Genomic DNA, 15756 nt, shown 5'->3' on the forward strand with positions numbered 1-15756 from the left:
TGCAATATACGACTGATTGTTGTCCTATGGACAGAGTCTCCCACCTCAGCTGTAGATCTCTGCAGTTCATCCAGAGTGATCATGGGCCTCTTGGCTGCATCTCTGATCAGTCTTCTCCTTGTATGAGCTGAAAGTTTAGAGGGACGGCCAGGTCTTGGTAGATTTGCAGTGGTCTGATACTCCTTCCATTTCAATATTATCGCTTGCACAGTGCTCCTTGGGATGTTTAAAGCTTGGGAAATCTTTTTGTATCCAAATCTGGCTTTAAACTTCTTCACAACAGTATCTTGGACCTGCCTGTTGTGTTCCTTGTTCTTCATGATACTCTCTGCTCTTTTTACGGACCTCTGAGACTATCACAGTGCAGGTGCATTTATACGGAGACTTGATTACACACAGGTGGATTGTATTTATCATCATTAGTCATTTAGGTCAACATTGGATCATTCAGAGATCCCCACTGAACTTCTGGAGAGAGTTTGCTGCACTGAAAGTAAAGGGGCTGAATAATTTTGCACGCCCAATTTTTCAGTTTTTGATTTGTTAAAAAAGTTTGACATATCCAATAAATGTCGTTCCACTTCATGAATGTGTCCCACTTGTTGTTGATTCGTCACAAAACAATACAGTTTTATATCTTTATGTTTGAAGCCTGAAATGTGGCAAAAGGTCGCAAAGTTCAAGGGGGCCGAATACTTTCGCAAGGCACTGTATGTGCTTTATCGCAAGGTACTGTTTTTATGAATCATTTCAAATTGAAGGACATTTATATGTATTTATTTATAAAATCACTATGACTATAATAGGTTGAAGACAACAGCCGTATCATAACACACAATAAATAGTTTATTCGAACAGTCCTATGACCTTAGAGTTAAAAACAATAATGAAAAAAAGAATCTCTGTTTAAAACACTTTTCAATCCACTGCCTCAATGGAGGTTCAGGGTTAGGACAGAGGCTGCATGTGTGTCCCCTCTTGTCTCATGCACCCGTGGTGTCCCCATAGTCCTTGTTCCAACGCACATACAGGTCCAGCGTCTGTGGTCCGACACTCTTTTTGATCTTCTTCAGTGACTCCACGAAATCAGAGAACCTGATATTCCTCACCTGCACAAAGGCACAGAACAATACAGTGATGAAGAGGGCAACAACAGCAGGGTGGTTCATTCATTCACAGCAAACAGAGGAAAACAGACAAACTGTGAGGGAACACCTGTCCAATGAGAAGCATTCGTTTTCTGTAGAAAAAGTTTTGCAACCATTAAGAAAAAAAAAAGAAAATGTCACCTTTATTTTACCAGGCTGTCAATTAAGAACAAACTCTTATTTACAATGATGGCCTGGCAAGAGGCAAAAGGCCTCCTGTGGGGGAGGGGGCGGGGATTAAAAAATAAAAGTAAGATGGACAACACAAATGGAAGATACTAGTTTGGGACAATTTATAAAAACTGGCAGGGTTTATTAAATGTATATATTTTAACTTTGTGAATGCTGCATGTTGTGACTGCTAAAAATACTTGAGCTTGCCTGTTGCAATGGAACCAAAAGGTCCTGCATTTGCTACAAATTTCTAAAAATTTTTTTTTGCTTTGTCATTATGAGGCATTGTGTGTAGATTGAGGGGGAAAAACGATAGAATCCATTTTAGAATAAGGCTGTAACGTAACAAATGTGAATGAATTGTAAATAAGAATGCAGTTCATGGAGTACAGCTCAGCTTCAACACCATAGTGCCCTACAAGTATATCATTTTTATTTATATTTTTTATTTAATTAGGCAAGTCAGTTAACCTCTCTGAGCACGGAACCCGGTAGCGGGCTGAAATTCCACAACATACGGTGATCGCTACATAAATAGTCATATTAAACATTCATGAAAATACAAGTGTCTCACATGTATCGAAAGCCTAGAATCTTGCTAACCCAACTGCGTTGTCAGATTTAAAAAAGGATTTACTGCGAAAGAATACGATGCGATTATCTGAGCATAGAGCCCCATAAAAAAACAACTATTTCAAACAGCACAGGCGTAACATAATCACAAACTGCATTAAAATAAATTGTTTACCTTTGACGATCTTCATCTGTTTGCAATTCCAATGCTCATTGTTACACAATGAATTTTCTTTTGTTTGATAAAATCCGTTTTTATACCCTAACACGATGTCTGAGTGTTCCCCTGGCTATCCGTTTTTATACCCTAACACGATGTCTGAGTGTTCCCCTGGCTATCCGTTTTTATACCCTAACACGATGTCTGAGTGTTCCCCTGGCTATCCGTTTTTATACCCTAACACGATGTCTGAGTGTTCCCCTGGCTATCCGTTTTTATACCCTAACACGATGTCTGAGTGTTCCCCTGGCTATCCGTTTTTATACCCTAACACGATGTCTGAGTGTTCCCCTGGCTATCCGTTTTTATACCCTAACACGATGTCTGAGTGTTCCCCTGGCTATCCGTTTTTATACCCTAACACGATGTCTGAGTGTTCCCCTGGCTATCCGTTTTTATACCCTAACACGATGTCTGAGTGTTCCCCTGGCTATCCGTTTTTATACCCTAACACGATGTCTGAGTGTTCCCCTGGCTATCCGTTTTTATAGCCTAACACGATGTCTGATTGGTCGAAGTGTTTGGTTTTTTATTCAGCCTTAGTGGGATGTATACAGTGAATAGTGTGAACGTACCTCGTTTGCGGCCATGTTCCTGACTTGTTCTGGACGCAACTCTGAGAATTGAAAGAGATTGCATTAGGAGACAATTAGACTCGTTTTTAAAGAGACCAATTGCTGTATCGATTCAAAGGTTTGAATGAATTGTGCTGCTTACCTCGGATGGGACCGAGGGACGCATCTTTGGCCAGCGAGGTCAGGTCACTGCCAGAGTAGCCTTCTGTCATTCTGCAAGGATTACACATACACCAAGTATTTCCATTATACCACAATATCTTTATCTACATCTCTTAGATCTCTATACAGACAGTTCCAAAATTATTGTCACCATTGATAAAGATGAGCAAAAACAACTAAAATAAATCATACACATACTGAGCTATATTGTAGGCTCCAGTTGTTTTTTATTTATATTATTTTATACTAATATAATTGCTTAGATGAATAGATTTTGTTTAACAAGTAATATATACATATTATTTAAGACAGGCATCAAAATGATTGGCAACCCTAACTATTAAGTCTAATCTGCATTTACATTCTACTTTTTAAATTAATCAAATTTTAAGGAACTATATTCTGGGTTCCTGTTTCACTGGGGTATAACAAGGAGGTAACACGCATGTAAAATCCCTTTGTCATCCATCACCATGGGAAAATTCACAAACAAAAAAGCGACAAATTGTAGTTGAACATCATAAAATCAGGCAATGGGTACAAAAGAATAGCAAAAAAAACAACTTTTAGGGTATCAATTAAGACATTTCAAACCACTGGAACAGCAGTAAACTTGCCTGGTATTGGACAAAAGTGTATCTTGTCCCCACACACAGTAAGGAAGATAGTTCAGGAGGCAAAGAATATTCAAGGGCCAAAGTTGGAAAATTACAGAACTTAGTCACATCTTAGGGTCACCAAGTCTCCAAATCTACAATTAGACGCCACCTCCATGCCAATAGGCTCTTTGGAAGGGTTGCCAGAAAGAATAGCCTTTATTGAGAGCAACCAAATAATGTAAACTGGGACTGGCACTGGGATTGGAAACAGTTGCTATGGTGTCGACAATATGCATTGTGATTGTCACTATTCAACATGTATTGCGATTCAATACTTTGACTTTATTGCGATTCCATGGTCCAAACATATTTCTCACAACATGTCTGCTGCAGAGTGACATGAGAGGCATGAGAAAACAAATTTTGATCAGTCATAGAAATAAGTGATGAAAACAAATTGGCTCCCTATTTAAAAAGAAGATGGAGAACAAGCTGTGAAGGAAAAATACTGGACTTTTGGTGCAGTTACAGCCAACTAGCACAAACATGTTGCGATATTGTCAAAAAGAATATCCTGATAAGTAACTATCGACCCCCCCCCCCCCACATCAATAATACCTACGGTAAAATATGGTGGGGGATCTTGGATGTTATGGGCCTGTTTTACTTCCACTGGTCCTGGGTTCCTTGTTAAGGTCAACGGCATCATGAACTGTAGCAACTACCAGGACATTAAAAAAAAATCTGGTTGCCTATGCCAGGAGGCTGAAACTTCGCCGTAATTGGATATTCCACCAAGACAATAACCCCAAGCAATAACCTCAAGCATACATCAGAATCCACAATGAAATGGTTAATTGACCAGAAAAATATATTTTGCAATTGCCATCTCAGTCTCCGAACTGAGAACCCCATTGAAAACCTGTGGTTTGAATTGAAGGGGCAGTCCATAAGCGCAGACCAAAGGATATCAAGGATCTGGAAAGATTCTGTATGTGTTCTCCAATCTCATAAAACATTTGAGAAAAAGGCTCAGTACCATTATCCTTGCAAGGGGAGGGTGCCAGAGTACTGAAAACAGGGGTGCCAATAATTGACGCCTATCTGTTTTAGATTACTTGTTAAACAAAATCTCTTTCTCTGAGCAATTATATACAAGAATATAGTTTTGCTCATCTTTATCAAAGTTTCCAATCATTTTAGACGTGACTGTATATACAGTGCCTTGCGAAAGTATTCGGCCCCCTTGAACTTTGCGACCTTTTGCCACATTTCAGGCTTCAAACATAAAGATATAAAACTGTATTTTTTTGTGAAGAATCAACAACAAGTGGGACACAATCATGAAGTGGAACAACATTTATTGGATATTTCAAACTTTTTTAACAAATCAAAAACTGAAAAATTGGGCGTGCAAAATTATTCAGCCCCTTTACTTTCAGTGCAGCAAACTCTCTCCAGAAGTTCAGTGAGGATCTCTGAATGATCCAATGTTGACCTAAATGACTAATGATGATAAATACAATCCACCTGTGTGTAATCAAGTCTCCGTATAAATGCACCTGCACTGTGATAGTCTCAGAGGTCCGTTAAAAGCGCAGAGAGCATCATGAAGAACAAGGAACACACCAGGCAGGTCCGAGATACTGTTGTGAAGTTTAAAGCCGGATTTGGATACAAAAAGATATCCCAAGCTTTCAACATCCCAAGGAGCACTAATACAAGCGATAATATTGAAATGGAAGGAGTATCAGACCACTGCAAATCTACCAAGACCTGGCCGTCCCTCTAAACTTTCAGCTCATACAAGGAGAAGACTGATCAGAGATGCAGCCAAGAGGCCCATGATCACTCTGGATGAACTGCAGAGATCTACAGCTGAGGTGGGAGACTCTGTCCATAGGACAACAATCAGTCGTATATTGCACAAATCTGGCCTTTATGGAAGAGTGGCAAGAAGAAAGCCATTTCTTAAAGATATCCATAAAAAGTGTCATTTAAAGTTTGCCACAAGCCACCTGGGAGACACACCAAACATGTGGAAGAAGGTGCTCTGGTCAGATGAAACCAAAATTGATATTTTTGGCAACAATGCAAAACTTTATGTTTGGCGTAAAAGCAACACAGCTCATCACCCTGACCACACTATCCCCACTGTCAAACATGGTGGTGGCAGCATCATGGTTTGGGCCTGCTTTTCTTCAGCAGGGACAGGGAAGATGGTTAAAATTGATGGGAAGATGGATGGAGCCAAATACAGGACCATTCTGGAAGAAAACCTGATGGAGTCTGCAAAAGACCTGAGACTGAGCTCGAGCTGTTTTGCAAGGAGGAATGGGAAAAAAATTCAGTCTCTCGATGTGCAAAACTGATAGAGACATACCCCAAGCGACTTACAGCTGTAATCGCAGCAAAACGTGGCGCTACAAAGTATTAACTTAAGGGGGCTGAATAATTTTGCACGCCCAATTTTTCAGTTTTTGATTTGTTAAAAAAGTTTGAAATATCCAATAAATGTCGTTCCACTTCATGATTGTGTCCCATTTGTTGTTGATTCTTCACAAAAAAATACAGTTTTATATCTTTATGTTTGAAGCCTGAAATGTGGCAAAAGGTCGCAAAGTTCAAGGGGGTCGAATACTTTCGCAAGGCACTGTATATCTCAATGCCTATCACTATCTCTTTATCTGTATGTGATTCTGAAAGCATAAAGAGATAGCAAACATTTAAAATATACCATTATGTCTCTATTCTTCTTTATATATCTATTGGTATCTCTTTATCCATCATTTTGAAAGGATTACATAGAACAAAACATTCTATATTATAAAGATAGATGGATATCATGATCTATTGCTATATCTATAGCTCTATCAACTACCTATTGTACAAAGTTCATTCAAACCATGGTAAAGGATATCTAAAAGTACATAACATATTAGGTATGTTTCCAAGTCAGTTTACCTGGCAAGCTGGGACAGTTCTTTCTGTGTGAGAGGATTCCCGTGCTTCCCTAAAAGGTTCTTGACCAGTTTTAGCCGGGTCTATACACAACACACAATTGTATACATTTTTGCAGGGAAATTGCATGAGGAATATGATTGGTTTACTGTATGGCTACAATTGTAAATGGAATTAATAGGTTTCTTAACATACGTCTTCTGTTGGTAAAGCCACGTACACCCGTTTTGCAAATCTCCTGTGAATAGAAACAGTTTGAGAATGTGTTACCATTGGGTAAGCCTTGAAGACTTGAAGGACAATTCCACCACTTTATAACCAGTTATTATGCTGCTAGGATACACTGAGTGTACAAAACATTAGGAACATCTGCTCTTTCCATGACATAGACTGCCCAGGTGAAAGCTTTGATCCCTTATTGATGTCACTTGTTAAATCCACTTAAATCAGTGCAGATGAAGGGGAGGAGACAGATTAAAGGAGGATGTTTAAGCCTCGAGACAATTGAGACATGGATTGTGTATATGTGTGCCATTCAGAGGATGAATGGGGAAGACAAAATATGTAAGTGGCTATGAATGGAGTATGGTAGTAAGTGGTTTGACTGTGTCAAGAACTGCAACGCTGCTGAGTTTCACGCTCAACAGTTTCCTGTGAGCATTAAGAATGGTCTACCATCCAAAGGACATTAAGTCAACTTGACAACTGTGGGACGCATTGGAGTCAACATTGGCCAGCATCCCTGTGGAACGCTTTCGACATTTTGTAGAGTCCATGCCCCTATGAATTCAGGCTGTTCTGAGGGCAAAAGGGTGTGTAACTTAGACCAAATGATGTTTTGTACACTCAGTGTATATGAACTACTGTACAATTTGATACACAATGATGTTTTATAGTTTTTGTTAGTCATACTGCACGATTCCTAGTTGGTCATTTTTAAGCTTCTGCATTGCTCTCGTCTACAGTATACTCAAATCAAATTGTATTTGTCAAATGTACCGAAATCAACAGGTGTAAACCTAACCGTGAAATGCTTACTTACAAGCCCTAAACCAACAATGCAGATTTTTTTCAAAGTAAGAAAATATGAAAAGGTATGAAGAAAGGTAAACAATTCCCAAGGTGCATATCACCTCCCATGATGCAATGCTCTTCCCAGTCTGCTGTTAGCTTAACTGGCTAGCAATCCTAGATGAAGCTTATGTCATAATCCTTTTGGCTTGCATGAATATCATCCTGAATATAGGTTCATGTCATTGTCACCAATCAACTGCATTACACTCAAATTATTAAAATTTAGATGCTAACGAATGCTAACCATAAGTTACCGTATCTGATGGTTAGCTAGCATACTAGCTAACCCATCTTCAACATCGGACATAGTGATTCCAACAATAACAGTCAAGTTTAATCTTAGCAACAGTCTTAAACAAATGTCCAACCAAAATGTAGGCCTGTTAGAACAACATTTGTTATGACAGTAAGTTGAGATCCAGGCTGAGTTCCTAAAAATATATACTATATAAAAATACAAAAAATTTATTGGCCGCCAGTTGCCCATTTCTGTATTAGACGAAGATAACCAGAGCAACATATAGCAGGGAGTTCCAATAAGATCAGGAAACTACAGACATGTTATATAGATAGCTGAAAATAACTGTTCATCATTATTTTATTAGTCATCTGAGGGATCCTGCTAGAAAACATCACAGAGAAGCAATTTCCAGTTTTGCTCATCACTAAACAGTCAATAGCCATGAAATCATAAAAGTACACTAAAACTGTGTGTATGACATCACTAAATACTTCATAATAACAAACCAAATGTTAAATGTGGTGAAGTTGCCCTTTAACAGTGCTACCTTGTGGCAGAGACCTCACTCAAAAGTAAACCTGGGTTGTGTTCATTAGGCATACAAAAACTTATGAAACAGGTAGGGAGGTACGATCTAAACAATTTGCATGTCTTCCATTGCAATAGCCTGTGTCCTACTGAATACAACCCTGGCTTATTAAAACAAACTGGACATCCCCAGCCACACTGGCCTACAGTACCTAAGAACAGCCTCGTCCAGCTCCTGAGGCCTGTTGGTGGCTCCCATCACCAACACCCGTTCATCCCCACCAGATTGCACCTAAACACACACCCAAATAAATATTATTGGCAGCTACACAGTTGCCTATGGAAAGTATTCAGACCTCTTGACTTTATCCACATTTTGTTACGTTACAGCCTTATTCTAAAATGGATTAAATAGTTTTATCCCCAATACCCCATAATGACAACAACAACAAAAAATGAAATATCACTATCAAGTATTCAGACCATTTACGTAGTACTTTGTTGAAGCACCTTTGGCAGCGATTTCAGCATCAAGTCTTCGTGGGTATGATGCTACAAGCTTAGCACACTTGTACTTGGGGAGTTTCTCCCATTCTTCTCTGCAGATCCTCTCAAGCTCTGTCAGGATGGATGGGGAGCGTCTCTGCACAGCTATTTTCTGGTCTATCCAGAGATGTTCGATTGGGTTCATGGCTCTGGCTGGGGCACTCAAGGACATTCAGAGACTTGTCCTAAAGTCACTTCTGCGTTGTCTAGGCTGTGTGCCTAGGGTCATTGTCCTGTTAGAAGGTGAACCTTCGCCCCAGGTCCTGAGTGCTCTGGAGCAGGATTTCATCAAGGATCTCTCTGCTCCGTTCATCTTTCCCTCGATCCTGACTAGTCTCCCGGTCCCTGCCGCTGAAAAACATTCCCACAGCCTGATGCTGCCACCCCCATGCTTCACCGTAGGGATGGTGCCATGTTTCCTCCAGACATTCAGGCCAAAGAGTTCAATATTGGTTTTATCAGACTAAAGCATCTTTTTCCTCATGGTCTCAGAGTTAGGTGCCTTTTGGCAAACGCCAAGCGGGCTGTCATGTGCATTTTACAGAGGAGTGGCTTCTGTCTGGCCACACTACCATAAAGGCCTGATTGGTGGAGTGCTGCAGAGATGGCTGTTCTTCTGATAGTTTCTCCCATCTCCCCAGAGGAACTCTAGACCTCTCTAGTGACCTCTCTGACCAAGGCCCTTCCCCAATTTCTCAGTTTGGCCGGGGCGGCCAGCTCTGGGAAGAGCTGGCCGCCCGGTGGTTCCAAACTTCTTCCATTTAAGAATGATGGAGGCCACTGTGTTCGTGGGGACCTTCAATGCTGCAGAAATGTTTTGGTACCCTTCCCCAGTGCTGTGCCTCAACACAATCCTGTCTCGGAGCATTAACAAACAATTCCTTTGACCTCATGGCCTGCTTTTTTCTCTGACATGCACTAACAACTGTGGGACCTTATATAAACAGTTGTGTGCCTTTCCAAATCATGTCCAATCAATTGAATTTACCACAGGTGGACTCTAACTGACTAGGTTTCCCCCTTTCCCTTTATCAAGTTATAGAAACATCTCAAGGATGATCAATGAAAACAGGATGCACCTAAGTTCAATTTCGAGTCTCATAGCAAAGGGTTCGAAAACCTCTGTTGAGGAATTTGTTTTATTTATTCTAAAATGGTTTAAGGCTGAAACGTAACAAAATGTGGAAAAAGTCAAGGGGTCTGAATACTTTCCGAAGACACGGCATCTCTTGGACAGATTGAATGTGGAAGAGGCCAAATATTTATGCAGGATATGGACAAGACAAAAAAAAATCTAAGTTCATTGGGCGCATACACAGTTTAGCAGATGTTATAGCGAGTGCAGCGAAATGCTTAAACAGACATGACCGGATGCAGGATGTGGCCATAACAGACAGACATCCTCCAGGGACAAACATTGCACATACGCTCATAAACAAAACTAAAAACAAGTGACAAAAATGAACACTGGAACATGGACGCGTGCATGCGCAGAAACACACACCCCGGAGACCTCCTTACCCCATCAAATTCAATCAAGAACTCTGTCTTCAGTCGTCTGCTGGCATCATGCTCTCCCTCTCTCCTTTCACAGAGTAGACTGTCGATCTCATCTGTGTGGGGGTAAGTAACAGTAGTCACAATCTGAATGGAAGGGTTCCATTATTCCGTATTTTTTTTACATTTCTTTATATATATTTTTTTTAACCTTTATTTAAGCAAGTCAGTTAAGAACAAATTCTTATTTTCAATGGCGGCCTAGGAACAGTTGGTTAACTGCCTGTTCAGGGGCAGAACGACAGATTTGTACCTTGTCAGCTCGGGGGTTTGAACTTGCAACCTTCCAACGCTCTAACCACTAGGCTATCCTGCCGCCCCAGTATTCTATGCATAGTCGCACTCTCCGTTTCCATCAGTTATTAAATAGCAAAGTCTTGCCAATATCTGTGCTTATGATTAGATTCCAGGTAATGAAACATCATTATCATTACGTGCTTTCTTGACCAGTTCATTGCAGTTATGTATTCTTCTAAGTCAAACGTTACCTATGAAGATGATCGAGGGTTGCAGTTCTCTGGCGACGGCAAACAGAGCTCGCACCAGCTTCTCTCCCTCCCCCACCTACAGGGAAAGACCAAAAGAATAGCGAGTGAACTCTGAATAGTGAGTTTACTCTTTTTCTACAAGTGTCTACTTGAAATGACTGATAAGTTGTTTTTTTCCCCTACTAAAAAAAACTCAGTTGAATGCACTGACTAAAGTTGCATTGGATAAGAGCATCTGCGAAGTAACTAGCATGCAAAGACATGTAAAATGTAACAAATTAAAAGTGTAAAGAAATCGTTACGCGAATAATGTACTCACATATTTCGAGGTCAAGCTGGCTGCACTTATGTTGAAGAATGTGGCGTTGGACTCCATGGCCACTGCTTTAGCCTATCAGTTTAAAAAAAAACAAGCTAAAATGTCAAATGCAGAACATTATACTTATTTTTAAATATTTGGAAATAAATGCTCTATAATCCTTAAATAAATGTGTTTTCTTCTGTTCACTCTGTTTTAAATTTGATAACAGCGTATCCATATTCCTGCTCTATAGAATCACCTTTTGTTATAATGCAGGGCAGACACATTTTGGGAGATGCTAAAACTACATTCATGATGGATAAGGCAATTTTGTATGAAAGAAAGGCAAAATCCCAGGGAATTGATATTGTGTTTATCAGTCATAGTACTCAGTCGTCACTGTCAAAGTACCACCATGTAAAATAAATAAATATGTACTTACACATTTAGGCCTATTCTATTCTTGGACAAAGCATCTTGCAGTTAGAGGATTTCAAAACCAGCTAATCCAGTGAAAGGACTCGATCCACTGTCTATATTATAAGTATTATATTAGTCTTGTATTATAAACATTTTGCAAATGTATCGTTTTGTGCGTTTTCTATGACAATGGTTAAGGTATTTCATGGTCACTCGTGGTCTTTGTGAGCCCAACCAAGACCCACTCTACTAATCATTTCTCATTGGGTCTCTTGTCAATACCAAATGTTACTGCACCACACTCACCAGCATCGTCTTTCCGTTGCCAGGAGGACCGAAGAGCAGAAGGCCTCGTGCTGGAGCCCTCAAGCCTGTAAACAACTTGAAAAAGCAACATCTACTCAGCACTTGTTTCATAGTCCTGAAGTTCAAAATTACAGAGCAATACATAGCCTATCGGAATCAATAAATTACTGATTTAACATTTACTGTATTTGGTATTTTATTATGATCCCCAATAGCTGTTGCAACAGCAGAAGCTACTCTTCCTGGGGTCCACACAAACATGAAACATAATACAGAATGATATAATACAGAACATCAATAGACAAAACAGCTCAAGGACAGAACTACATACATTTTGAAACCAGATTTGCTGTTTATTTGACCAATAAATGATGGAAGTTCCATGCAATAAAGGGCTCTATATAATACTGTACACTTTCTTGAATTTGTTCTGGATTTGGGGACTGTGAAAAGAACCCTGGTGGCATAAATGTGTGTGTCAGAGCTGTGTGTAAGTTGACTATGCAAACAATTTGGGATTTTCAACACATTAAATGTTTCTTACAAAAAGAAGAAGTGATATAGTCAGTCTCTCCTCAAGTCTTAGCGAAGAGAGACTGGCATGCATAGTATTTATATCAGCCCTCTGATTACAATGAAGAGTAGAAGGTACAGCACACATGGACACACATGCTGTGTTTAATGCCAGTGGCATAACGTCACCCAACATCAATGTGAAAAACTGGTGGAGAGCATGCCAAGACGCATGAAAGCTGTGATTGAAAATCAGGGTTATTCCACCAAATATTGGTGGACTCTTCCTTAGTTAAAACATTAGTATTGTGTTGTTTAAAAATGAATATTATTTTCTTATTTTCTTTGCATTATTCAAGGTCCGTCAACACTGCATCGTTTTTGTTATTTTGACCAGTTGTAATTTTCTGCAAATAAATGCTCTAAATTACAATATTTCTATTTGGAACTTGGGAGAAATGTTGTCAGTAGTTTATAGAATAAAACTAAAAATGCAATTTACCCAAACACATACCTATAAATAGTAAAACTTATAATTTTGCAGTGGTCTCTTAACTTTTTCCAGTGCTGTATATAGCTCTGAATCCACAATATGGCAGAGGTTGAAAAGCCATAACACATATGTTTTTTCAACAGGTTATGGCCAATAATATCAAAGGCTGCACTGAAATCTAACAGTACAGCTCCCACAATCTTCTTATTCTCAATTTCTATCAACCAATCATCATTTGTGTCAGTGCAGTACATGTAGACTGCCCTTCTCTATAAGCATGCTGAAAGTCTGTTGTTAATTTGTTTACAGAGAAATACATACAGTGTAAAGTGGGTAAAACAGTACGTAAACATTACAAAAGTGACCAGTGTTCAATGACTATGTACATACAGTAGGACAGCAGTCACTAAGGTGCAGAGCAGAGTACTAGGTGGTAGCCGGCTAGAACATTGGCTAAGGTTCAGGGCAGGGTACTGGGCAGAAGCCAGCTAGTGGTGACTGTTTAACAGTCTGATGGCCTGGAGATAGAAGCTGTTTTTCAGTCTCTCTGCCCCAGCTTTGATACACCTGTACGGTCTCCGGCTTTCTAGATGGTAGCGGGGTGAACAGGCTGTGGCTTGGGTGCCTGAGGTCCTTGATCTTTTTGGCCTTTCTGTGACACCAGGTGCTGTAGATGTCCTGGAGGCCAGGCAGCAGTGCCCCGGTGATGCATTGGGCTCATCGCACCACACTCTGGAGAGCACAGTGGATGGTGCAATTGCCGTACCAGGCAGTGATACAGCACGACAAGATGCTCTCAATGGTCCATCTCTTGAAGTTTGTGAGGACCCTAGAGGCCAAGACAAATTAGCGCTGTTGCGCATTCTTCACCACACCGTCTGTGTGAAGGGACCATTTCAGGTTGTCAGTGATGCTGCATACTGACTCTCTCCACTGCGACCCCATCAATATTTCCTGGCACCACTCTGCCAGGGCTTTCACCTCATCGTTGTTGGTAATCAGGCATACCACTGTTGTCGTAACATGACTGAACATGGTGTTAATCGCCCACGAATCGTTTAAGAATGGCTCGCGACATGGTCTATGAACGTAAAATACGGCCTCACCAAAGGAGGTGCATCCAGCTGCAGCGCCAATGTGCAATAGACCAAAAACGTAGCACCAGTAATATGATCACAACGTTTGTAGTAATGGTGCAACCAAAAGCTTTTTTCTCAATGGCACATGGAAACAGTGGTACAGCGAAGCCTAACCATTACAACAATTATTAGCTGCCTGATTATTTTTCTAGGTGCACCGGTGTGCCAAAATAAAGAAAATCCCAGTTGAACAGCAAAATAGGCTCTCCTATAAAGCTTGAACACATTTACTCGTATCCACACCCCCTCCCCTTATTCATTATGATTGAAAAGGTGAAACCGATCCTAGATCAGCACTCATACTCGGAGACACTTCGTGTTGACGAGGACAAGGCTGGAGATCACTCTGTCATGCAGATTGAGTTTGAATAACAGACTGGAAGCTTCAAAATGAGGGTGGTGCTTGGAATCATTGTTCTTCCTCTGTCAACCATGGTTACCTGCAAGGAAACATGTGTCATCATCATTGCGTCACAGGCAAGGATATTGCTGCCAGTAAGGTTGCACCTAAATCAATCATTTATCGGATCATCAAGAACTTCAAGAAGAGCGGTGCAATTGTTGTGAAGAAGGCTTCAGGTTGCCCAAGAAAGTCCAACAAGTGACCGTCTCCTAAAGTTGATTCAGCTGCAGGATGGCGTCACCACCAGTACAGAGCTTGCTCAGGAATGACAGCAGGCAGGTGTGAGTGCATCTGCACGCACAGTGAGGTGAAGACTTTAGGAGGATGGCCTGGTGTCAAGAAGGGCAGCAGAGAAGCCACTTCTCTCCAGGAAAAACATCAGGGACAAACTGATATTCTGCAAAATGTACAGGGATTGGACTGATGAGGACGGGGGTAAAGTCACTTTCTCTGATGAATCTCCTTTCCGATTGTTTGGGGCATCTGGAAAAAAGCTTGTCCGGAGAAGACAATGTGAGCGCTATCATCAGTCCTGTGTCATGCCAACAGTAAAGCATCCTGAGACCATTCATGTGTGGGGTTGCTTCTCAGCCAAGAGAGTGGGCTCACTCACAATTTTGCCTAAGAACACAGCCATGAATAAAGATGGTACCAATACATCCTCTGAGAGCAACTTCTCCCAACCATCCAGGAACAGTTTGGTGACAAACAATGACTTTTCCAGCATGATTGAGCACCTTGCCATAAGGCATAGGTGATAACTAAGTGGCTCGGGGAACAAAACATTGATATTTTGGGCCCATGGCCAGGAAACTCCCCAGACCTTAATCCCATTGAGAAATTGTGGTCAATTCAGGTGGACAAACAAAACCCCACAAATTCTGACAAACTCAAAGCAATGATTATGCAAGAATGTGCTGCCATCAGTCAGGATGTGGCCCAGAGGTTAATTGACAGCATGCCAGGGCGGATTGCAGAGGTCTTGAAAAAGAAGGGTCAACAATGCAAATATTGACTCTTTGCATCAACTTTGTGTAATTGTCAATAAAAGCCTTTAACACTTATGAAATGCTTGTAATTATACTTCAGTATTCCATAGTAACATCTGACAAAAATATCAAAACACACTGAAGCAGCAAACCTTGTGGAAATTAATGTGTCATTCTCAAAACTTTTGGCCACAACTGTACACTCCATGGTCCAGTGAGTTGCTGTTCCTCTCTAATCTCACCTCTGGCCTTAGTGCAGGCAGGATGACTATTTCCTGTAGGGCCTGCTTAGCCAGCTCCTGGCCAGCAACGTCCTCAAACCTCACAGATGAGCCACTGAAACACA

The 15756-nt window shown here is 40.7% G+C and overlaps 1 protein-coding gene across 2 annotated transcripts in view; it reads right to left on the minus strand.

The window, feature by feature from the left end:
• Positions 1-761: 761 nt before the first annotated feature.
• LOC135539412 (spastin-like) overlaps positions 762-15756 on the minus strand; it is a 29720-nt gene continuing 14725 nt past the window's right edge. For both annotated transcript variants that reach the window (XM_064965285.1, XM_064965284.1), the window contains 11 exons: positions 15653-15746; positions 11874-11948; positions 11166-11237; positions 10847-10922; positions 10323-10414; positions 8468-8547; positions 6608-6650; positions 6416-6495; positions 2833-2903; positions 2691-2731; positions 762-1109 (listed from right to left, as the gene is read on the minus strand). In XM_064965285.1, the coding sequence (XP_064821357.1) occupies positions 984-1109; positions 2691-2731; positions 2833-2903; positions 6416-6495; positions 6608-6650; positions 8468-8547; positions 10323-10414; positions 10847-10922; positions 11166-11237; positions 11874-11948; positions 15653-15746 (850 nt within the window). In that variant the 3' untranslated portion in view covers positions 762-983. The remainder of the gene's footprint in view (positions 1110-2690; positions 2732-2832; positions 2904-6415; positions 6496-6607; positions 6651-8467; positions 8548-10322; positions 10415-10846; positions 10923-11165; positions 11238-11873; positions 11949-15652; positions 15747-15756) is intronic.

Source organism: Oncorhynchus masou, chromosome 5, assembly GCF_036934945.1.
Source record: "Oncorhynchus masou masou isolate Uvic2021 chromosome 5, UVic_Omas_1.1, whole genome shotgun sequence".
In the NCBI taxonomy this organism is placed as follows: domain Eukaryota; kingdom Metazoa; phylum Chordata; class Actinopteri; order Salmoniformes; family Salmonidae; genus Oncorhynchus; species Oncorhynchus masou.